Consider the following 23,494-nt stretch of genomic DNA (forward strand, 5'->3'; position numbering starts at 1 on the left):
TATCTGCACTTGATTTGAATATTCTGCCAAGTCTATTTTGAACTGCTAAAATTGCATCTACTGGGGAAAAAACACATAGTTTAGATTTGCCGATAAACTAAAACAATGTCTCCTCCTCTATTAGGCTATGGGACAATAACCTTTAATGTTTAAATGTATCCAGTTTCAGAGCTCTAATGTGCAGCCATTACCTTAAACATCAACAAAAGCACACTCAATGTTTCAATGATTCGTTTGAAATAAAGTGTTTATTTTACTGCTCAGTGAGCTGAGCTGCAATGATCTATTTTTATTCCTAACTGCCCATTATTCTGTTGTTTGATATTCTTTTTAATCCATTCTAACAACATCCTCTGATTCAGTCACTGATTGGAGGAGGCAGAACTCAGAGATCATTTTGTGCAGAGGAGTCAAATGATGCATATAATGAACCTTTTCATGGTGATTCCCATCATATCCAATCAGGGTTTTTGTTTGTTTTATTAAGCCTCTTGGCCACAGAAAAATAACATAATGGTGGAGAAAGACAACAGTGGTAATAATTGTGTCTTTACCCAACAATATAAAGGGACATGAGGTGACTGTTGTGTGAACTGCCTTGTAAGTTCACACTCCCTTTATTGCTAACAGCCAAACTATATTACTGTTATCACCATATCAACTTTTTATGGTGATGATGTACTTACAGCTGCTTCTACAGCCCCAAAAGAAAAAAATATTACATATTCCTTCAATTATCTTATGCAAATTAAAGCCATTTGATGTGACTGAACACAAAAAGCTGCTAAATGTACAGAGAGGAGGTTATGGATCAGCTGTAAACTGTAAACAATGTATGCATCAACTATATGGCACATCAAAAGCTCTGAATGAGAATGGCAAAAACAAATGAAAAATCTTGAAATAGTAATGCATATTTTATATTGACAAGCAAAACAACAGCACCCGGTCAGTACAAATCCCTTTAATTATTTCTGGTTTGACACAGAATTCAGAAGGAAACATTAATAAACAAAACAGAAGATCGAAACCACAGAGAAAAAAGCTGTTGCATGAATTTGAACATGCTTGGTATCTTAAAAAATGTAAAAACATGTCAGCTTCCATTAACCAAATCTTCCCAGCAAAGGTTTGGGAGAGAGATTCGACTCCATTTTTAAAATGAAGGCGTGCAGAGGAGTAAAAGAAGGAAGCCTAAAGATGGCTGAAGGTAATGACTTTTCTAAAAGAGCCCAATTAAAAAAAGAATGGCTCAAAAACAGATATTCCACTGGATAGTAAGCGAAGTATTGAGTCATGCAACAGCTTTTTTTTAAAAGGGAATTTTAAAGTGAATTGGTACAGGAGTAACTGTCAGTGCTACAATAGATTTAGCATCTGCTGACAAATGTCTTCAGTGCAGCAGGAACAAGCGAAGAACAAAACTCCAAAGTGAAGTTCTTATCAAACTTTGCTGGTTATTTACAGTTATGAGACTGGTCCCTGCTCGCTACGGAGGCTGAAGTATGCCAGAGTAATTTAACTGATACAAAACTCAAAGTAATCATTTTCTCAATTTACAACTCAGTTCTACAAATCAAACCAGTTTGATCCCACAAACTAAGTCTTCTATTTTCTTCTTTAACAACAAACAGTTTCTCCGGCCCCGGCTGAGCAGGTGAGTGAGCTGGTGGTGGACGCGGAGGTTGCTCAGCGGCCCTCCTCCGGGGAGCAGGAATGGGTGCAGGCACCAGCATGCACCAGCTGCTTCCACCTGAGGAGTGGGCACGGGTGTGGAGGCAGACGGCATCCTGGCTGGCCTCACCCTGGGGACCGGAGCAGATCGGACACCTGCCACTCCCATACAGTTGTGGTGCGCCGGCAGCGGTGTTGGCCAGGAACGGAGCCGAGCCGCCAGAATCATAATCACGTGCACTCGGTCTGGTCCTGCAGTTCATCCACTTCTCAGCGCGACACCGCCGCCTGCTCCCTCCGTGTGGTCACCAGCTCAGCCACCATTTGGGCCAGCCCCTCCCCTGCCCCGCCACAGAGTGTTTGTGACATATTTTGTGTGCCTATACTGCATTCAAAGACCTATAAGAGTGTAAGACAAAAGCAACTAATTGCTAAATGTTGTCAGAAATCTGGCACATAAAACCTCTGTGGGATTTAGTCTGAACACTGCTGGAACAACATTTAACACTGAACGAAAAAAATGGGAACAGGAAATGCTAAACGACTGATTGTGAAATTAAAATGGGAGAGACAATGTTCTAAAAAATTTAAAGCCTCTTAAAAATTTGATGTCAAATTCACATCGAGTTTGTTCATTTAAATATATAATCAAATATATAACTATCAGTTAATACGCCAATTAAACATTTTGGCAGCAAATGAAGACTCCATGTTCAGTCACTCTGAGTTCATTAACATGTTGCCTTCCACGAAATGTTTTGGCCACTGCTGAAATGAAACAGCGTGCTGACGGTACCATACCAACCTGAGATGAGCTCTGTTACTAAATAACTTTAAAACCAATAAGCATCTGTTTTTACTGACAGTAACAGTGCTTTAAAGAACAACAACAACAAACACTTGTGTTAAAACAGGTCCACGCCAATCCATCGTACATTTATGAAATATAATTCTTTCCCTATATTAAACACTCATTTCCCCACGCTACAGACCATAAGCAGCAAAATATACATATTAGATCATCTTGCTAATATACAATAGAATGGGTTAAAGCAGCCAATAGGAACTCTTTTGGTTAAAAAAACCCCAACATATATAAGTATAAATATAATCACAGGTCAATATGTTAAGTATAAAGATATTTGACTACACACATAAACACGTGTCTGTATATACACAGGTTACATGGATACAATGGACTCTTATTCCCTTTTAGTGATACTGAAGATACTGAACAACATCGGGAAGCTCTTCTGGCGGCTGTTTGTACTCCCTCCAATAACTTTCCCAGGTGTGTGTCCTAAGGCGAAGTGCTCAAAAACAGAGGAAAAGCTGTGCAGGAAAGTCCTCAAATATTCACAAACTGATTGATCTTAAACCCCAGGAAGTGCTGAGCTCCACGCTCTCTGTTCTTCCCAGCATCTAAGGTTCCCTCTGACCCTGTGCTCACTGTTTGGATTTCTGTCTGCTGCTCCCTTGAGACAGAAACTTTTTCTGTGTGCAGGACAGAAGTTGGGAGGTCACTCCAACATGGCGTCCAGTTGGTCGGCCAGGTCATCAAACATGTTGCCAATGTCATCCAGAATATTGCCTGCTGCCTTCACTGTGGTGCCCCCACTAGGAAACAGATGGGACAATGTGAAGTAAAAAAAGAGTTAAGCTAACTCTCAAATTAACTGGTGATTCAGAACAGCTATGAATGTGAGACAAAGTGTTTGTATAGAGAAAAAAGCACTATATGAATGCATGGTATCGTGTAGCTTGTAGTCAAGCACTCTGGCATGCACAATCACAGAAGCTCCACTACAACCATGTCTGTCTAAAACAGACCAATCACTTTAAGGACATCTTAGCCCCTGTCCCCACATCAGGCATGTTTGCTTTCTTTCCTGTGAAGATCACTAAAGCTCCTCGGCGGTCCTGGAACAGGATTATCCATTTAACTGTTTGCTGATCCTCAAACATTAGCTTTTCTTGTTTCAGGAATTTTATGACACTGTAATATTTTCATCACAAGATTTAGCGTCAGACTGGCGTTGTGTCCAGGGTGTATAACACCTTTCACCCCATGGTTGCTGGGATACGCTTCCCGTGACCCTGATAAGGATAAGTAGAAGAGAATGGATGAATAAATAGGTGGAAAATATATTCTTCTACGAGCGGTTGTGACATTATAACACGTGGGTCTGCAACAAAGCTAGCACGTCAAGGAAGCTTGTGTTTGTATTTGTGTAGCTATAGCTAGCTCTCAAGGCTGAGTATTAGTGATTATGGCTAAAACTAGACCCTCGGGAATGCTGCTGTATTCATTTCCTCAGCCACATGCCCTCAGTACTGAGCTGGGTGAGGCACTGAAACAGCCTGGCCATGGATGGCGGAGCTAGCTTGTCTGCTCCACAATCATTCATGGCCACTGCCTTGTGCAGTGACTAGGCCTTGCAGACAGATTTGTCATCAGCATTTGAGTTAATTTTCTCAGCCTGACATTTGAAATGCTAAATTTAAATGAGTCTGGTCTCCCTTTCAGGCTGACTGAGACCACTCATGGTGTAAGACTTCTTTCCACATGCTGACCTTATGATGGCAAATAGTGTGTACTTCAGAGATAAACCCAACTATAGTAAAGTGGTTCTGCGCCTTAACCCAGCCTCTGTGCCTAAGGTTAGGGAGTCTACCTATTGTTACCTCGCTCTCAGGCTATAAGCCCCTGCCATCTGCTGATGAGAACGAGAGGCGGCTTAATTCGCTGTGGCCTGTCTGAGAATTATGCATTTATGTAGACAGAAATAAGGGAATTGTAAAAAGCAATCAGCTCTCTGTGTTCCAGGCTCCTTGGCACATAGGGAAGCCTATACCAGCTGTCACAGTGGGTGGTAGACGATATTGTGATGGCATATGAATGCCAGGGATAGCAACCTCCTGCGCACCTGCGTGCACATTCTACCTCATGGGCCCTTTTTAAGGGTGTTTCTTGGCAGGAGCATCTGTGCAGCTGCTAGTTGGAAATTTCTACATACATCTGTTAGGTTTTACTGCCTTAACATTAACCTTCACTGGCACACTCAGTGCTTACTGTGGGCTCTTAAATTTGTGTGAGGTGGTGCTCTTCCTGGGTGGAGAAGTTATAGTGTTTGGACCATGCAATCTCAGAGGGGTCTACATCTACCATAGTGAGCTACCAAGAGAGGTTTGACAGACAACCTTGGCTACTATCATAACTTTGCAAACTGAGTTTGGCTCATTGCAGCGCCCATTTGCATGGACATCAGGAAGAACTACTTTGGGTATGGGTCCAAGGGCTGTTATAAAGGGGGTCATGCCAAAGGGCGCTTTTCAAAGTGGAATACCAAGCGAGGTTTGAAAGAGAACCAGGTTTACTCTAGTAACCTCTCTTTTCATCAGTGTGGAGCAACAAATAACTAGAGAACTAAACAAAGGACAAAGTTAATGCTCGAGGACCTTCACTGAATTCTGCAGATGTTTTTGGCATTTTCCCTGTTGCTAAATTTAGAGTTAGCATGAGCAGTGCAGTGCCAACTACACTGAGACTACATGTTTCTATCAGTGATAACATTTGGCCTTCTCTCAATTTTAGAAACTTGAAAAAAAGAGGGCAGGTGCTAAAACAAAGAAGACAAAAGAAAAACTGAAAAAGAAATTTTGTTTTGTTTTTTTCTTTGGAGATTCATGATTTCAAGTTTTCCACAGGTTATATAGACTGACAACAGTAAAGCTTGTAGACGGTGTCCTCACTAGGGACTTTAGTTACAGCCCAGCAGCTGATCTGTCAGATCTGCTGCATGTTCACAAGGAACAGTTCAAACAACCAGTGCAAACCAACGGTTACCGCGGTACCACAGCTCAGCAATCAGTATGAAGAGCACAATATTATCATTCCAGGTAAAGCACACCACCCCAACTACACCAATACAATACTTCTTACCCGTCCACATTGCTCCCCTGTGCCAGTTTGGTCTCCACTACTTTGAGAGCAGCTTCCAGTGATGTACTAGTTTGCTCTAGTTTCTTCTGGGCCAGCATCTCCACACTGGCCACACCAGGCGGAGTTACCCATCCTTTTCCTGGCTGACTGGGTAGTGCCGAGGGTGGGCAGCAAGAGTTCAGCAATGGTGACGGTGGAGCAGCAAAGGCAACACTTTGAGCCATGCTGAGATTCGGACCTGAGGAACAATAAATATTATGTAACCATCAAAAAGAAGCTCGCTGTTAGGAAACAAGTTTAACCTCTTAACATCCACCAGATCACTGGTCGCCCATCTAGAATTGGTGTAGGGACTGGATTATGTTTACACCCGGCCATTTTTATAGCAACTTTAAAAGCTTTAACAAGAAAACCGTCATGCCAAAATTAATCTGAAAGAGTGGATTTGAAAATGTGGCTAAAACAAAAGCCAACTGATGGCCTTGTTGGTATTATATCTTCTTTTCATTGTTACCTGCTGTTGCTGCATAGGTGTTCTGAGGGAGTCTTGACACAGCGACGGCTTTCTGTGGACTCTCAGGTTCGGACGTGAAGGTCTGTCTGTGTTTCGCAGGTTTTGGACTGGACATACAAGTCTGAATGTACATGTTGCTTTTCAGCTTTGGGGAGACTGTATGAATCTGTACGCTCGTGAGGTTAGGGATGGCTGTTTGTCCACTTGGTTGCAATGGCGAAACAGTTTTTTGAGGAGTTGTTGGTTTGCTGTTGGGGGTTTGTTTGAGGGGACTGGGAGGTTTTGAGGACACTGGAGGCTTTGGGCCTTTGCCCATTGATCCTATCCTCTGGAAAACATTGTGTGGCCTCTGAGCTTCATCGTCACTCAGTGTACTGATGTTATTTTGCATGTGGAGGCTGTTGGGTTCTGGGTGCTTGTTGTTTCTGTGTGGGGTGCTAACCTCTTCAGGAGTGGACGCGTCTTTGTCTTTGGGTTTGTGCCGTCTTTTCACCGTGTCAGACTCCTTTAGATTGAACTCTGGGAGTTCAAGGCTGTCTGGGGTCTGCACCGCCTCTGAAGGAGTTTTAACTTCAGCACCCGGCTGACTAACGACTGCTATCCTGGGTCGCTGTTTGATAGTCAGGTTGCCTTCTTCAGCAAACGGTAGATGGTCCTTGGACCTGTGCTTGGGAGATGCAGCAGCACTCTTTGATATGTGTTCAGTTTTCTTTGCTTTCACTTCCTCACCAGAGTCTCTCTCTGTACTTCTACCTCTTTGTCTATTGAAGTCTCCTTCTGTCCTTTCACTTCCTACCCTCCTAAGGCCCCCGAGACCCAAGGCTGGGACAGGTTTGGAGTGCTGAGTGATGGTGTGAGAAGGAAATCCACGTGGGATCGGTGAGGAAACAGGGCTGAATGCAGGTGAAACAGGGAGGTGGGCTGGTGGTATATCTATTCTTCTAGATGGGCTACTGCTGCTGCTGCCTTCAAGCCTAGCTGCGATACTCCTCACACTGCCTGCACTCTCCATCTCTACCCCTTCCTTCACCTCTGGCTCCACTCCTTGGTGGTTTCCTGGTTGACACACACGGGTGTCGTTTACCGAGCTCATCCTCTTAGGTGGGGGTGGAGGCGGACCTTTGCGTCGAGAGCGCACAGCAAAGGAGTGGCTACGGTTGATGTGACGTTGGGCCCCTAGAGGACTTGCATGGCCACGTCCCGGCCTGCGTGACATGGTGGCATAAGATGGCATGACCGCAGAGGAAGCAGAGGTACAAGGGGAAGTGGGATTGTCGTCTTCATCTGGCTCACCATCTGACAGAGCATAGCGATTCAGGCTTTGCGAGCGCTTCTTTTGTGGGCCTTTTTGAGTTTCATTGGCTGGGCGCTGTACAAGTAAGGGCCCCAGCAGCGGGACAGCCCCAGGCAGTGGCTTGGAAAGTAGTCGTGGAGCCCCACTGACTACTTCTGCTTGAGCTTGGATATAACTGAAAGCCTTCTGTGTCGGAGAAGCTTGCGGGGATGGTGAAGATGGGGAGGAGGGTGGGTGTTGTTGAGGCTGATAAGGGCGGTTAGGAGACTGGAAGTGTTTGGCTTTAGGTGGGACAGCTGGGTAGGCAAAGCGGGGCATCTTGCTGGGGGTCAGTGGAGGTGTGAGAGGGGAGAAGGGGATTTTATTTGGGATAGCAGATTGACTCTGATACACCCATGACTCACTGGGTCTCTGTCTACTTCTGCCTCCAGGACTGCTTCTTCCACTCTTCACCTCCTCCCCTGCTCCACTACTTAAACTCTCCTCAGACCGGCTCGATGTCCTGGCTGAAGACAGTACGGCCTGCTGATCCTGACAATGAGCCAAATTTACATTTCCAGAGTTCCCAGATTTCCCTGAGCCCCGCGAACGCATGCCAATGCTCTCTTGACTGACTGACATGGCAGTCCCACCTGCAGCAGAGGACACACCTTTAATGCTGAACATCTCAGCGGGACCTCCACCCGCCTTTCCCATCATTGCACTCTGTAGCTCCACGCTTAGCTCGCTGTCCTGGAAGGAAAGGAGGGCTCTGGGAGTACGAGGGGAGGAGCAACAGTCATTGGATGGAGTGTCAGCGTGTGCCTGAGCATTGTGTGTCGGCGCGTGTTCGATAACCACCAGCTCCAGAGCAGCAGGCAGCTTTCGTCTGAGAGTTTCGCCTCCGGTTCTGTCGGCATGGTTACGAGAGCGATGCAGGTCACACAGTCTCTTCACTGCTAACATTAGTTTCTTCTGATGACCTGAAACACACAGATTTATTTATTTATTACAGAGCTCAAAAAGATTTAATAAAAGTGATCAAACATTCCCCTTCTGTGCTTTGACAATGTCACAAGCAGTCACAGCACACAAAAGATTCAGTTTCAAAGCCTATGAGGCAGAGTACACCCCGGACCAGTCACCGATCAGAGAAGTTATTAGCAGAAGTTATTATAGAAAATTATAGAAATTCCTCACCCAGTTTAGTAATGCCTATCTCCTGCAGGTCCTCCCAGGTGATGTCCTTGACAATGGCAATGGAGTCATAGCCATTGTCACACAATCTTTTCTGGTACTGAGGCAATCCAATCACACTCAGCCATTCCCCCAGGTCCGACTGAACACGACAACACAGACAAAATTTACAATGGCTGCAAGAGCCAGCTGTTTACATGATGTATATGGCAAATAAGAGGGAGGACTGATTTCTCACAGGAATGTAATCTGGGAGCCACTCAGGAATGCTCAGCTTGCTAATCTCCATCGATATCTTCTTCCTGTGGCCTGGTTTGGTCACTCCGATAGCTGTAAGATCCTGAAGAATATCCACGCAAATAATGAGTGAATCATTAACATAACCAACAAATGAAAGAATCAACAACAAATCAATTAAATAACTGTACTTTAGCCAAGAGAAATCATTTTTTCATCTGTAAAAAAAGAGTGTAAAAAAAGAGTGCTTTAGTTGCAGTCATGTCAAGTTTTCAATGGACTTCTTAAACCTTTTTTTTTTAAACATACATATCAGGCTCAGAGGGTTTCAGGCTGAAATGGAACCTATTCATTTTCATATTACTTCACAAAACAGTCATCCCAAGGTTTTATGTAAAAAAAGAAGAAGCAAAAAACAAACACAACTTTAAAGTACAAAGAACAAAGAAAAGTCTAACGGCATAGAGCTAAAAATGCTGAAAATTGTAACATAAATACACACCTCGGGGGTCATTCTGCTGATGGTGGGTACATCATATCCTGCACTGATGAAGCTGGACGTGTACTGCTCGAGCTGGAACCCACACAGCCACTGGTAGATAGCTTCTGAATCCTAACGACAGAGAGGAGATTCATTTCCAAAACCTCTGTGTGTAGAAAACATTTACGCAAACTTGCACAACTCTAAAACTCAGCTCACCTTGCCTTCCAAAAGCTGTTCAGGCCTCACAAAGTCTTTCTGAGGAGTGCCGTTAACCTGTTGGCGGGAACCACCTAAAAAACACACACAATTAATCCTGTGGGATGTGTTTTGTGATGAGTGCGTGGAGGAAGACAGACACTGGAGGAAAAACAAGACGAACCCAAAAAAAGACAGCCATGTTTTCAAAGTAACAAGATTCTGCTTTGTGACAGCAAGAGATCAATCCGGTCTGCATTAGTTGAGTCATGTTAAATCGTTCTTTTCCAAGCAGCTGTGTGACTGAGTGGGGCCGTCACGTCTCTCCGGGTGAGTGAAGCTGTGCCATCTACCAGATCTCATACACCCCTCACTCATCTTATTTACAGTCATTATATACTCAGATCTCAGAGGAACGATACTTTGTTGCCAACTGCTCCAATTTCACTTCTCTTCTTGCCCAAGGCTGAGTCTTTTTTTTCCGCTCTTCTAGTCCTTTCTCACAACAACATTTGATCTTTTCATTTCTCAATAACTTTTATTTAAGACCTCTTACAGACACGCAGATACACCTTGTAACAGGGCAATAAGTAATATAAGACACTGCACTGTCAAGATGTTCCTGGGAGATGAGTTAACTTATTCAGCATGATAATCACCCATCAAAACAACGCAGTCGTGCTTCTTGCGACATGCTCTTTGTACAAGATGGAAAGAGATGAGGAATTTGTGTCATTGTACTGTGGAAAAGTACAACTACAATTCAAATACAGTCAGTTACATTTCTAGGTTAGTGATCGCCCATCAAATCAAGAATGGTTTTAAAGGTGGAGGCAACTGACATTTTTTTTTCTCTCCTCAGCTTTTCTGACTGTTTTTCACTAGTTTTGCATTTGGATAGGAATAGAGGTTGTGCAGGTAGTCCAACTCAATACATGCTATTGCCAGAAGGTTTGCTGTGTCTCCCGGCATAGTCTCAAGAGCATGGAGGAGATTACAGCAGACGGGCAGTCACTGTAGGAGAGCTAGACAGGGCTGTAGGTCCTTAACCCATAAGCAAGATTGGTATCTCCAGGCTTCCTGAAGGGCTTTCACGTGTTTTCCAGTCTTTGCACCCAACTATTTCCAACTGTTTGATCTTTTTAAGCCACTTAAGTCTGACCACGACTCATTCAAGTACAGCATAAGAGGAACTCAATGATCAAATGTAAAACAGTTTTTCATCTTATTATTTATTTATCTTTTATCTGCCCACAACAGACAACAAGCAAAGAAAGAAAGGTTGAAATATTGACAATAACTATCAGACTGTGGCAAAAACACAATTTCTTTCCCATTTCTTTAGCTGAATCTATCAAAAATGTCGAAGATAACAAAGTTTGGCAGGCATAAAATTATATTTCTGCACCAATAAGGTGATTCCCAATGAAATATTAACCAAAAATTTGGAATGCAGTGGGTCCTTTAAAACAGGATCGAACCCTTTCTCCTTTGACAAAACGTCAAACATCATGTCAAATTATAACAACGGTCTTACCCCTGAGAAAAAACGAGAGCCGGAGAGCTCCTGATGTCTCACACTTCATCCTTCCCTCCACCTATCCTTCGTGCAGGGCAGACATCAGCTCCTCTTCCCTGTCTTCCTTCCTCTTTCTCAGGCATTTAACAGATGTCTTTTGCTCCTGATGCTCCCTGTCTCCTCCCTCTTCTCCTGCACTTTAACCCCCCCTTCCGATTCACCCTGAGGTCAACGGGAATTCTCTGCTTCTTTGAGTGTTAACATTTGAAAAGCCTTATCTCAGCAGAATGAACTTAAGTTCTGAAAATACTGTAAACATGCAATCCTGCACCTGCCATTATACCTGACAGCAGAGCACATTTCTCCAGGCCTTTAGTGTTTCTTGTGAAGTAGTGATCTGGGCTTTTATGGCTTGCGTAGATGAAAGAAGATGCTGGTTTTATTGGCTTCAGTGGTGAAGTAAAGTATGGTAAGCATTTACTGTCCCCCTCCATCTCATTTCCTTTCAGACCATCAACAAAAACAGCAGAACAATGCTCTATGATCCCTGCACACAGCAGCCCCGTGGTTTCTAAAGATACAACCCTTTTATGGTTGAAAGATTCATAGGCCAGTATTAAGTAGATAAAGAAACAAAAAAAACATTCTTCTGTAAAAGAAGAATCGGGTGGCTGTAGCTCAGGAGGTAGAGCCACCCCCGATCTACTGATCGGAAGGTTGGTGGTTCGATCCCTGGCTCCTCCAGTCTGCACGTCAAGTATCCTTGGGCAAGATACTAACCCCAGGTTGCTCTCTGATGCATCCATCGTGTGAATGTACCTAGAAAGCACTATGTATAGAGAAAGTGCTCGTGAGAATGGGTGTGATTGGGTGAATGTGGCATGTTGCATACAGCGCTTTGAGTACTCCGGGAGAGTAGAAAAGCGCTATATAAGAATCAGTCCATTTACCATCTACCATTTAAAAGGTCAGGTAAAACAACTGGACTGAAAAAGCAGCCAACCCGCAAAAGAAAAACTCTGAAAGACCTTCAGAAAGTCTGGGACCTTGGAAGAATCACAGCTAACAGAATTATTATTATTGTCAAACAGAGTCACCGAATGAAACATCTGTCATCTTCTTACTAACCTGTGGATCCATCAACCTGTGTGCTGTGGTCCACTCCTATAACGCGGTCCCTTGATTCGCCAGCAGAGGGAGCCAGCTGCACACACAAAACAAAGGCGTACTCAACGATAGAGAAAAGTACTTTAGTGCATTACTGACATCCTCCACACTTTGTTCATTTCTGTTACTATTAGTGAAACTGTCTGCTGTCGACATATGAAGCAGAGCATCTCCTTGTTTTTTAGTGTCCACCTTGGTTGTCTCTGTGCATATCTGACCTTGCCAGCGTCATTGTTGTGGCAGCAATGAATCCCATTCTGTTTGTGGCCGCTCTCTGAGCTCTGACCACTCCCTGCACTGCGGCTGCTACCAACACTGCCAGCGCTGCCGACACTGTTTCTGTCACCTGAGAAGAGCAAAGAAAGCAAAACAGAGAGAGATGACAGACTGACAGGAGACCTGTGGAGTGTCTGAGTTAGGAGACAATTGTAGCCGGCAGTTTATAGGTTATATATTTATATGTGCTGCCTACTGTACTAAAAATAAGTAAATAAATAAATACATAAAAACTATTAAGTCCTATTTATTACTGAAGGATTTATTGCCTCACCATACAGATTGAATCGATGCAAGGTGTTTGTTAGTAAGTTGTTTTATGCTAAGCAAGGCTAATCACGCTCTGCCACTAGCTCCATATTTAACAAAAAGATGCTAATATCAAGCTTCTTATGTATGTAAAGAATTTTCAACGTTTATGAAATTATTAAAACATTATGTTTTAGTGGAATCGACATTCTCTCTGTTCAGGAAATAACTGAATATATATTACATAGTAGAAGAAAAACATTAATATGTTTGTGGAGATTTTCAGAGAATAAGAGGAAGCTCCAACATGCTTAAAAGAAGAAGAACTTAAAAAGAGACCTTCATGCTGCTCCCTCATAGTAATGTCCTGCTGCAAGAGAACTGGTTATGGTTGCTGGATTGTTAGATGTGTATAAAGCAGAGGGTGGGATTTGAAGGGTTAGCATGGTAAGGTCAAAACTCTGGTATATAAAAGGATAAAACAGGAATAAGCTTCTTTAAAAAGACCCAGTTTATCAAAAATGTGGTGACTTGACTGGTCTACAAGTTCACCGGCGATTGGGGTTTCGGTGGGTGGGGTATTAGGGGTTTAGGACCACACACTCTTACCAGTGGGAGAGCTCCTGAGGACCCAGATTTCCTGAGTGGGGCTAGCAGAACTAGCTGGGGTTGAGAGCTGACTGCCCAATGGAGCACCTAATAAACACACACACTTTAGACAAACGTTCACGGTACACTCTGCCTACTGCAGAACCGGAGCTGGGACTGGATCTATCAAGCTGACACAGCATCAGGGAAAGTTTTTTCATCAAGAAAAAACTGGGATTGGGGTGCTGTTTGGGAGCATATGGACAGAAACATTCCTGTCCAACAATCCTTGCCTTGCCTGGGATAACGTGAATCCACCGCAGGTGGTAAAACAGGGAAAAGGTTGGTGAGTGCATCTGTGTGTGTACCTGCAGGGTCATAGCCAAGGATGTATAAGTCATCAGTCTGAGGGGCAGGGCCGTGACTCGAAGGAGGAGCTCCGGACACAAAGTGTTGTCGTTTGCAAGGCATTGAAGCTTGGCGGAAGAGCGTGCCTCCTACGGCCAGGGAGACAGGTTTGGTTTGAGGTGGACATGCATGAGTGAGGGAAAGCAGATAATGCACATGCGTGTTCGGTGGCAGTTTGAAATGCATGCACAGGCATCGAAAGCTCTTTAACCATGCAATGAAGAGCTATGAATATCATCAACTTTAACATTTGTCTCCGTCATGTATTCTTTTTCATTGAGTACATGGAACAACAACTAAAAACAGACAGATCCCCTCTCGGTAAATCCCCTCTACAGTTACATAACAGGCTGCTGAATGGAAGTTTAAGATCACCAAAGACACTGAGAAGGCTTACTCTTCCTTAGTGTGGTATTGGTCTCTGTTTGCTGACATCACTGACATTATCACAGAGCTCAGACACACTATTGCACAGGTGCACACAACCTGCTGAGTTTGCCTCATAAGCAAAGAGCCCATCACCAACTTTGAGGCGAACTCTCTTCTTTCGTCTCTTTCCTCAAGCATGAGCAGTCTCACACACACACGCCCACACACACAGAATACCCCGATGTAGGCTGTGAAGGCTTTAACACTGAGCTGACACTTTGCAATCTGGCCATAGTAATCCTATTAATGTGTTTCTCCGTGAGACTGTCGTGTGTGTGTGTGTGTGTGTGGACTGGCTTGTTGAAGACACAGAAGTGTGCACTCATGTCTGGAGCTGTTTTTGGAGCCCTGACTGTGCTGGTCTCTCTGTGCTAGAAAGTCGGGGGTTTTACAGCTGCAAACAAGTGAGGAGCTCATATTCACAGGGATTAAATTTGTTGATTTACAAGCATGCTGAATTCTCCAGCGGCCATGTCTGCAAACATGATAGATCCTGCTCGTGTACAAGTGTGGAGATATTTTGGTAGCCCAGATATATAAGAGTCGTCATGGGTCAAATTAGGTGTTATCAACACCAAAATACAGTTGTCTGAATTCATGTCCACAATAAATGTGTTTGCCCAGGCTGGTGGTACTTCAGGGGTCCGTTCTTCATACCTCGCTTACAACATCCAAGATCAAATCATCGCGCTAACTTTGAGATCGCTATCCCGGTTCTCCGAACACACCTGTTGTTGACGATTAGTATAGCTGGATGAAGTAATGTGACATCACTGGGTGTCGTAAAAGGGGCTACGCATCGATAGTAGAAACATTGATCGGCAACCCTTTGATTGGTCGGCGAAAATGTCGAAGGAGCGCGCTCAGTATTTTTCAGTAGCAGAGCAGGAACTCTTGAGTGAGGGATTTCAGGAGTTTCAGAGTTTAATTAAAACGCAAGGGAACACTGCAAAGGCTGCAAAAGCAAGGAGAGAGGGCTGGCAGGAAGTTGCTGACAAATTAAACTCGTAAGTAATTTAATAATAACAATAATAATGGATTGGGTTTATATAGCGCTTTTCAAGGCACCCAAAGCGCTTTACAATACCACTATTCATTCACTCTCACATTCACACACTGGTGGAAGCAGCTACGGTTGTAGCCACAGCTGCCCTGGGGCAGACTGACAGAAGCCAGGCTGCCATATCGCGCCATCGGCCCCTCTGGCCAACACCAGTAGGCGGTAGGGTAAATTCATTATATTATATTACATTATATATTATATTATAATATGTTATATTATATCCTCTTTCACATTAGAGCCACAAAACAGGACCCACTAGAACATGGGAACAAGTAAAAGTGAAATATAAGAATATTCTACAGAATGGTAATATTTATCACTTATATTGCTTTTAGTCTCTTGGAAAGAGACCCTGAAATAATCTGTTTGTTTGTTCATAACAGCAACCAAGAAAAGGGCAGAGCACAAAAAGACAGGTGGTGGTCCTGCACCCCCTTGTCAACAAGTTGGTTAAGTAAATAATACCCTCACGGGAAAATCGATATCTCTCTATGAGCACACTGTCGCGCTGAGCTAAAGGATCCTGTCTATCCCGCAATATACGCTGAATCTGAAAACTCTCCTTATCAATCTTGCAACTTCCGCAATGGGTGGCTCGCGTAAACGGACAGGACATGGCTGCAACAGACTTCCCAAATCCACCTTCGCTTTTATAGCCGTGGTCTCTCATCTTGATTACACAAAGTAATTTGCAATTACTACTCTGAAATATGAATTACATCTGTAATAATCACATACATGTAATAGAATGTTAATAGTACATTTCCCTTTTTTAGGAAATGACCTGTATGTATCTGTCTGAAATCAATAAATGGATCAAGTGCTGCATTATCTTCAGTTACATTGATGTTATTTATTTATGGTGAAACAGTGGTGGAATATCGCTGTTGCTTTCGTATAAATGAAGCGGACATACCTGCGTGGCCGCGATCTAATCCTGTTTACATAAAGTGAACCTGCTCCCGAGCAGGTTTACGCTTACGGCTCTGTTGCTATGGCAGCAAGTCCCGGATGAGCTTCGGGGAACCGAACGATCCAAGATCACGCGAAATCGTCAACAATCTAATCCAGCTAACCTACTTAGCGAGGTACGAAGAACAGGCCCCTGGACTACAAAAATAAACAAGTAAACAAATAAATAAATATGAAACTTGACAGATATTTTCATGTCTCAGATAATTATATGAATATGAGACCTGGCACTTCCTCTTATTTCTCAGCAGTATTTCTGAGCCCTTTTAGTATGTTTTAGTTCACTGGGTTTTTTTTGTTTGTTTGTTTTTTTAACATTTTGTAAAACTATTGGGAATTTCTATTGAAATGACACAAATTAAATGAAAAAGTTAGGCTTGGTATTTCATGTGAAATTGTACAGTGCACATGTACACTGTTCAAAAAAATTAAAGGAATACTCTGAAAACACATCAGCTCTCAACAGTGAAAGAAAATCATGCTGTATGTCTACACTGATATGAAATGGGTAATGTGTTAACAATTAAGGGATGGCACATAGTTTGATGGAAATGTTCTTGTTAAAAGGGGGGTTTTCCTTTCCACTGTCGCCAAACAGCCGCTGTATAAATAAAACTAAATTGAACTGAATTGAAATTGAATTCAAATGAAAATGATTATCCAGATGTTGTTAAGCATCCATTTAAGCACATAGGATAGCTTAGTGTTCTAGAGGATCTCCTCCCAGATGTGGACCAAAGCATCACTGAGCTCCTGGACCATCTGAGGTGCAACCTGGCGGCGTTGGATGGATCGAAGATAATATCCCAGCAAAGAGACACAGCAAACCTTGTGGCAATGGCATGTATTGAGTTGGACTGGACTGGATACAGGTTGCCATGTACACAAAATTCAAAGTATGCCACTGTAAACTGAAGATGCAAACCAAGGTGCCGTCCTCTCTGTTCACAGTCTTGCTAACTGGATAACTCTACAACTACTGAGAGGAGCACAACTATAATACTTGCATAAATATTCTGGAGTGTATTAATGTTAATTATTAATAAGGTAACTGATGTTTATGCAGGTGTGAATAAGCTATTTATTTACCTGCTCTTTTGCTGAGGACCTCCACCACTGAAGGGGGGAAAAAGCCCACCCGGTCTGTCCCCCGCTGGGTGTCATGGATGTGACCTTTCCACCGGCCATCTGAGTGCTGCTCCAGGACCTGTCAGCAAGAAGCCATGAGAACACTTCATTACAAATGGCATTAGTCTTGGTATACTTCACAGTCCCAGCAATTGATACAGTCATATGAACACTATGGGCGTTGATTAAAACAAAAAAATGCTATGTGTTAGCAAAAATACAATAGCTTTAAGCATGCATGTTGTGTGCGACACCCACAGGCATGCACTTAAGTCCATAATGAGTGGGCCAGTAGGCTGGAAATACACTATCTATTCATTGTGAGTATTAGCAAAGCGCCTCGAGAGAAGAAAAACAAACACCTCTGCTTTCTGGCAGAGTAAGAGACAACAGCATACAAGTTCAAACACAACTCTCAGATGTCCCTATGACTCACATAAATATATCAAAATACACAGCAGAGAGCACATAAAGACATGAACACACGAATTAGAGCAAACTGTGATAATGATGCTGATAATGAGAGACACAGCAGCAGCAAGTTTGTGCCTGTTCCTCTGCTGTGGTCTCCTGCTTTGGAGTACATGAAATTACCCTGAAACATACCACACAAATCCTAACAACAAGGCTTCACTCTAACTTCACCTAACAACTTCATCTCATTTTCTCATCTCAATCAAGCCGATTCCGATGTTTGTGTTGGCTCTTCTTTGTAAGAATTATATATGTCAGCATATACAAACGAAAAAACACTTTTCTTGAAATTTTTATAATAAAATAAATGATTCAACTTCTCTTCTTTAAACAATTTGCAAAATCTTACCAAACAGAAACTGCTGCTACTGATTGATAAAAACAAATGTCGGCTACATTTTTGTTCAGTAGGTTTTTAAATTCATTAAATAAGGAAATCTTCTCCTTTCATAATTTTCCCAGGAAATGAATAATAATGACTGTTTTAAATGTGATATTAGGGATTTTCAAATTAATTTCATTTAATTACATTTTTCTATAAACAAGGACAATGAAAATAATGAACAAAAACAATATGACAACCATAAAACAACATTTTGAGACTTTTACACACAAAACAGTACCATGATCAGATCTCCCGCCCGCAGGTTAAGTGCAGTGGGATCATGGAGATTCCAGTAGTCCTTCACTGCTCTAACTTGAAGGGAGCTTGATGCTTCTGCAAAAAAAAAAAAGAAAGAAAGAAAGAAAGAAAGAAAGAAAGAAAGAAAAAGACACCTGATCACATTTCTAAACCAGAGAAGCCAAATTACCCAAATGTATCAGTGCAACATCAAGACACCATTTCATGAGCTACCGACCTCTCAGCAGCTGTTTGATTTCCCTGCTGGCTGTGGAAGTGGTGAACTGATTGACAATGTCCAAAGCCGTCTGGTTGTAGGTGTTGCGCATGTTCACGTTGATGCCCGCCTAGACACACACACACATACAGATCGTAAAACGGCTACGTGGGAGTCGGACTTTTAAAAACAAACCCTCCCTTAAATTCCAATCTGCTTTATTAAAGAATAATACTGAGCAGGTGAAAACATAGTGTGATGTTTCCGTGAAGAGTCTTTATGTTGACACTTGTTGTAAAAAAGCAGCCTTCCACATGGCTCATAAGACTAACAGATACAATGTTTCTCTTCTTTCCTTACGTCAAGGAGCAGCCGTACTACATCCGTTTTGCCATAGAGGGCAGCCTCGTGCAAAGACGTCCCCGCTTTGGTGGCTCTGTTAATGTCAATGCCAGCTTTGAGGAGCAACCTAGGAAGTCCAATCAGAAACACCGTGTTAGTGTGCAGGTGTGTGCAGACATCTGCAGCAATTTATGAAGTCATATAGTCACAGTCAGCAATTGCAAATTTAATTGGGTTGACGTCTGGACTTTAACTGGGTCATGGCAAAACCTCGATTCTTTTTGTTTCTGTTTTTGTTTTCAGCTGTTCTGTGTGCTTAGGCCACACATCTTACTCCACCTACAGCATCTCAATTGGTTTGAGGTCTGAACTTTGACTCTAGAAAAATTTGGTATACAGAAGGCATGGGTTGGCATGACAACCCTTCCATACAAGTCCATCTTGTTCAGTTTAACTGTACTATCAGGAACTTTAATATTTAGCATGCTAACTGAGGCCGGTAGTGTCTAAGAGTACATCTTTTGCAGTTTCTCTGACCATTGGGGAACCTTAGGGTAAATTTGCTCCCTCTCCTGGGAAGACTGTGGTATTTTTTTTGATAATATTATAAGTGGTGACACCTCCTGATGATCAATTAAACAAGTGCATTTGAGTAGCAGCACCTGGCTGCTACTTATTCTCTTATCCTCACCATTACTGCTTAGCTTTTTGCAAGACTGAACACAGTCCTTTAAACTCAAAAATGTTGCAACTTATGAGCAAAAAATGTTTGTAATTATTCTATCAAAAGTAGACATTTATGGAATATGGAATAAAGGTGCAGCAACAAAATTATTTTATTTTTGATCTTTTTTTTAATCACATACTTTAAGAACATTCATGAAATGTTTTAATGAATAGAACCTTAAATAATTATCTAACAGCTTATTAAAAATAATTTAAAACATTTCCTTGTGAGTGTAGAGTTTTTAAACCAAATGCTGCAGATAGTACTGACAGGAGAAATACCAAGTTGTAATTTGTGAGGATAAAAGGTTCCTATTGTAATCTTCTTGCACCACTTTTAACCTTGATGGTATGAAATCTTGAGAGGGCTGAATGTCTGAAAACCTTCACAGAGTTTAGACTTTTCTGTCCTCCATAGAAATGTTATTCTCAGATACTCCATTCAATTTACACTGTACACAGTACAGAATGTGCTAGAGCAAAGATTCTGAACATGAGGTGTCATGATCAGAAATGATCTCTGAATGAATTGCTAAAGCGTAGTTTCTAACACAGGCAGATGTATATGATACTAAAACAACAGAAAGTTCCCATCTTTCCAGGCACAAAGTCATATCCTGTTTGCATAAAGCTCCTCCAGTTATTGCAAAAAGGGAGAAGTTACAAATACATTTGCAGCTTAGGTATGGCAGTCTTTGAAGTGCCATAAATCCCTTAGTATCATATTCCAAATTCTGCTGTGTAAATTCTGAATAAACTTATGTGGTTGTCAGTGAAGTGTAGGAGTGTGTGTGTGTGTGTTATTTTTCAGTTCATGTTTGTGTTGAGCATAGGCTTCTCTGCTACCAAGGATATCGCAGTATGACATTTTTGTATCATGCACAAACTTCCACCAGTATTATCACGGGCGGTATGATGTTGTACGGACTTATTACTAAGTATTCACTTTCAACTCCAGGAGAGGGGGAGATGGATGGTGTTGCATGAGATATTTAATAATTTAGACGGGATGGGAATAGTTGGCAGCATGTCTAAAACAGCGGGATGGGATTACATGGCAAAGACATTTTTAGGCTGAAACAGGCTGAAAGTGCAAAGTCGATTGGGATTAAACCTCATAGTACAATGTTTTCTTTTTGGTGCTGGACAGATTGTTACAAAGTTACAGAATTAATTCAAATGGTAACAGTTCTTGTTCAGTCTTGACACATGCTCGAACATCCACGTAAAGAAATCCCAGAAAGTTGATTCTGTTCATTTGGACATAGCGCTTTCAGTGGGAGAAGCGTTTTGTGACTCATCTGAGCTAGCACCATTGCTTAACAATGGGCCGTGAGGTCAGTTTCATGATTGTTAATATCCAAAATGTCATGACCACTGATCACTGGCTATGAGTACCATTCACAGAGAGTATATGACTGCAATAACAGCATTTTAAGCGATAAGAGGGTTGCTTCCCTACCCTTCAGGTCAGAGAATGTCACTCCACTGGGAGACTTTACCGCTCACGTGGAGGCCAGTGAAATCTGGAGGGGCGTGACTGGCAGGACTGGTCAGTCTAATCTGAACTCAAGTGGTGTTCTGTTATTGGACTTCTGTGTTAAGTTTACCCATTACAGTTTGCCTACAATAAACACCATGTTAAAGCAGCAGCATTTATAAGGTGAAGGTCATTTTGCATCCTTTTTTTTAAATGATGCCAGCAGCAGCAGAATTATAGTACAGTAGTAGTGACAGTAGTTTTATTATTTCCTTTAGGGGACCTCCCCAAGGGATTAATAAAGTTCTATTCTTTTGCACAGCATAAGTGCAAAAGTAGTTTAGGCAGTTTTTTTCTTTTGATTATCCAAAGTGAGGTCTTGGGGCAGTAGCAGAAGCGGGGGAAGACTTCCCTCAACCCAGCCAGCTCCTCCAGTTTATCTGGGGAAATGTCGGTGCATTCTCAAGCCAGCTGAGAGATATAATCTCTCCAGCGTGTGCTAGGTCTGCCCCGCGTCCTCCTTCCAGTAGGACAATCCTGGCTGGAACACCTTACCCAGGAGGCAAACAGCTGGCTCCTTCAATGTGGAGGAGTAGCAGGTCTACTCTGAGCCCTTCCTGAATGACTGATTGGCTCACCCTGTGTTGAGGAAGAGTCCATCCACCCTTCGGAAAAAGTATTTCTGCCACTTGTATCTGCAGTCTTATTCTTGGCCTTTTAAAGAACTAACAATAATAGAGTTAACAAAAAAAAGAGACAGAGGTCAACACTTTTATGGCCCTTCTCTACAACGATGCTCCAGCAGAAAACTGCTCCATCAGAATTGGGCATCAATTAAAATGTGAAACAATTAGATTAAATGACTAGTGTGCCTGGTACTGACTAGTGACAATATTGACAATTAGTCATCTAGTCGCCTAATAAAATATTTTCTACTTGGGCTCAAGCTTTTAAACCAGCTGTGTAGCTGCACCGGTAATTCCCATCCCCTGTTTGCGCTTCCTGTCATGTGGAGTGCAGCTAGCGATTGTTCTAGTGACATTCGTTGGAATGATTCAGGGCGCGAATCTCCTGTAGCGTACTTAATGGTGTGTTTTTGCCTGCAGTGGGCCTGCTTTCTATTTCCCATGACTGTAAATACTAGTTCTTTAACTAGTGGGCATAAGTATCAGTTCAACAACAACTTTGTAGCTAAACTATTCGTGCATACTATACGTATTTTATATTCCTTTGAAAATTAAGAGTTTATTTTTTCAATTTTAAGGGCTGAACTACAACAATGTGCAAATGCTGGCTGTGAACGCAGATGCTCAGACTGTCAATCAAAGGAAAAGCAATGCCTGGATATTGAATCCAGAATCCACTGTGTTACATGATACTGTATCATAATGTTTAACATTTAATGCCACTCTGAGCTGCTGTTTACTTGATGATGTCTTTGTGTCCATTCCTGGCTGCTAGGTGGAGTGGGGTGGTGGAGGGAGAGTCCAGGCTGCCGTTTCCTCTTTCTCCTTCTAACAGGGCTGCAACCATATTACTGCTCAGCAGTAACTGAGTCACCTAACAAAAAAATTGAGATGAAATGGCAGAATCAGGACAGGAATTACAGCCTTAGTAACACACACACATATATATATATATATGTATATATGCTAAAAATATATATTGACGTATTAGAGTGTAAATGGTGACTTATATATAGGGTTAAACGAGCACAGAGGCTTATCCACTACTCAGCAGTCGTCTAAAGATACCACAGCCTCTGCATACACCCACAAATACTGTGTGACAAAAAACAGCCCAAAGCTTACGATTTTCTTTCATAGCCAAACTGCAAACTCAGAGCAGACGAGCGAACGTTTAACAAGCATGGGAAGTGTGCGTCTGTCTAATTCTTAATAACAGAGCCAGCTATACATCTCACAGCTGGGCTTATCCACTGATGTGGCAGAGGCACTGCAATATGCAATCTCTTCACAAAGTCTAAAAGGAGCTACTGAAGCCTCTTCTGCTTTCACAGAAATGAGCTCGATTTAGCTCAGCCTTGTTGTCTCAGCAAAGGTTTGTGTTTGCCTTAGGCCATTCACATTAAAATAAAAAAAAAGCATGAAAAACACGTGTTCTCATATGCAAACAACTGGATTGCACATATGAAGAAAACCTATATACATCTCACTAAAGGGCTAACTTTAGTACTCTTTTTGTTTAAAAAATAACCCCGGGGTTCCTGTGACCTTTGTAAAACATCAATAAATAAACTGTTTCCATCAAGTTTCTTCCACTTATCCAATTCAGGGTTGCAGAGGGGGTGGGGCCT

General features: G+C 42.4%; 1 protein-coding gene across 3 annotated transcripts in view; it reads right to left on the reverse strand.

Annotated features, from left to right (window-relative positions):
• Positions 1-948: 948 nt before the first annotated feature.
• Positions 949-23,494, reverse strand: part of caskin2a (CASK interacting protein 2a) — a 56,399-nt gene continuing 33,853 nt past the window's right edge. The window contains exons 7-22 of one of the 3 annotated variants that reach the window (XM_086304928.1): positions 22,604-22,737; positions 18,990-19,098; positions 18,651-18,759; positions 18,414-18,508; positions 17,278-17,395; positions 13,685-13,813; positions 13,338-13,424; positions 12,422-12,549; positions 12,165-12,240; positions 9,539-9,612; positions 9,341-9,451; positions 8,840-8,941; positions 8,605-8,743; positions 6,132-8,387; positions 5,618-5,855; positions 949-3,291 (exon numbers count right to left, since the gene is read on the reverse strand). In XM_086304928.1, the coding sequence (XP_086161054.1) occupies positions 3,195-3,291; positions 5,618-5,855; positions 6,132-8,387; positions 8,605-8,743; positions 8,840-8,941; positions 9,341-9,451; positions 9,539-9,612; positions 12,165-12,240; positions 12,422-12,549; positions 13,338-13,424; positions 13,685-13,813; positions 17,278-17,395; positions 18,414-18,508; positions 18,651-18,759; positions 18,990-19,098; positions 22,604-22,737 (4,002 nt within the window). In that variant the 3' untranslated portion in view covers positions 949-3,194. The remainder of the gene's footprint in view (positions 3,292-5,617; positions 5,856-6,131; positions 8,388-8,604; positions 8,744-8,839; positions 8,942-9,340; positions 9,452-9,538; positions 9,613-12,164; positions 12,241-12,421; positions 12,550-13,337; positions 13,425-13,684; positions 13,814-17,277; positions 17,396-18,413; positions 18,509-18,650; positions 18,760-18,989; positions 19,099-22,603; positions 22,738-23,494) is intronic. The other 2 variants (XM_086304929.1, XM_086304930.1) reach the window with 2 other exon arrangements.

The sequence above is a fragment of the Aulonocara sp. 'chitande type north' Nkhata Bay genome, linkage group LG8 (assembly GCF_057382095.1).
Source record: "Aulonocara sp. 'chitande type north' Nkhata Bay isolate Kocher_YH1m ecotype deep benthic linkage group LG8, A_spYH_male_GT1.1, whole genome shotgun sequence".
NCBI lineage: Eukaryota > Metazoa > Chordata > Actinopteri > Cichliformes > Cichlidae > Aulonocara > Aulonocara sp. 'chitande type north' Nkhata Bay.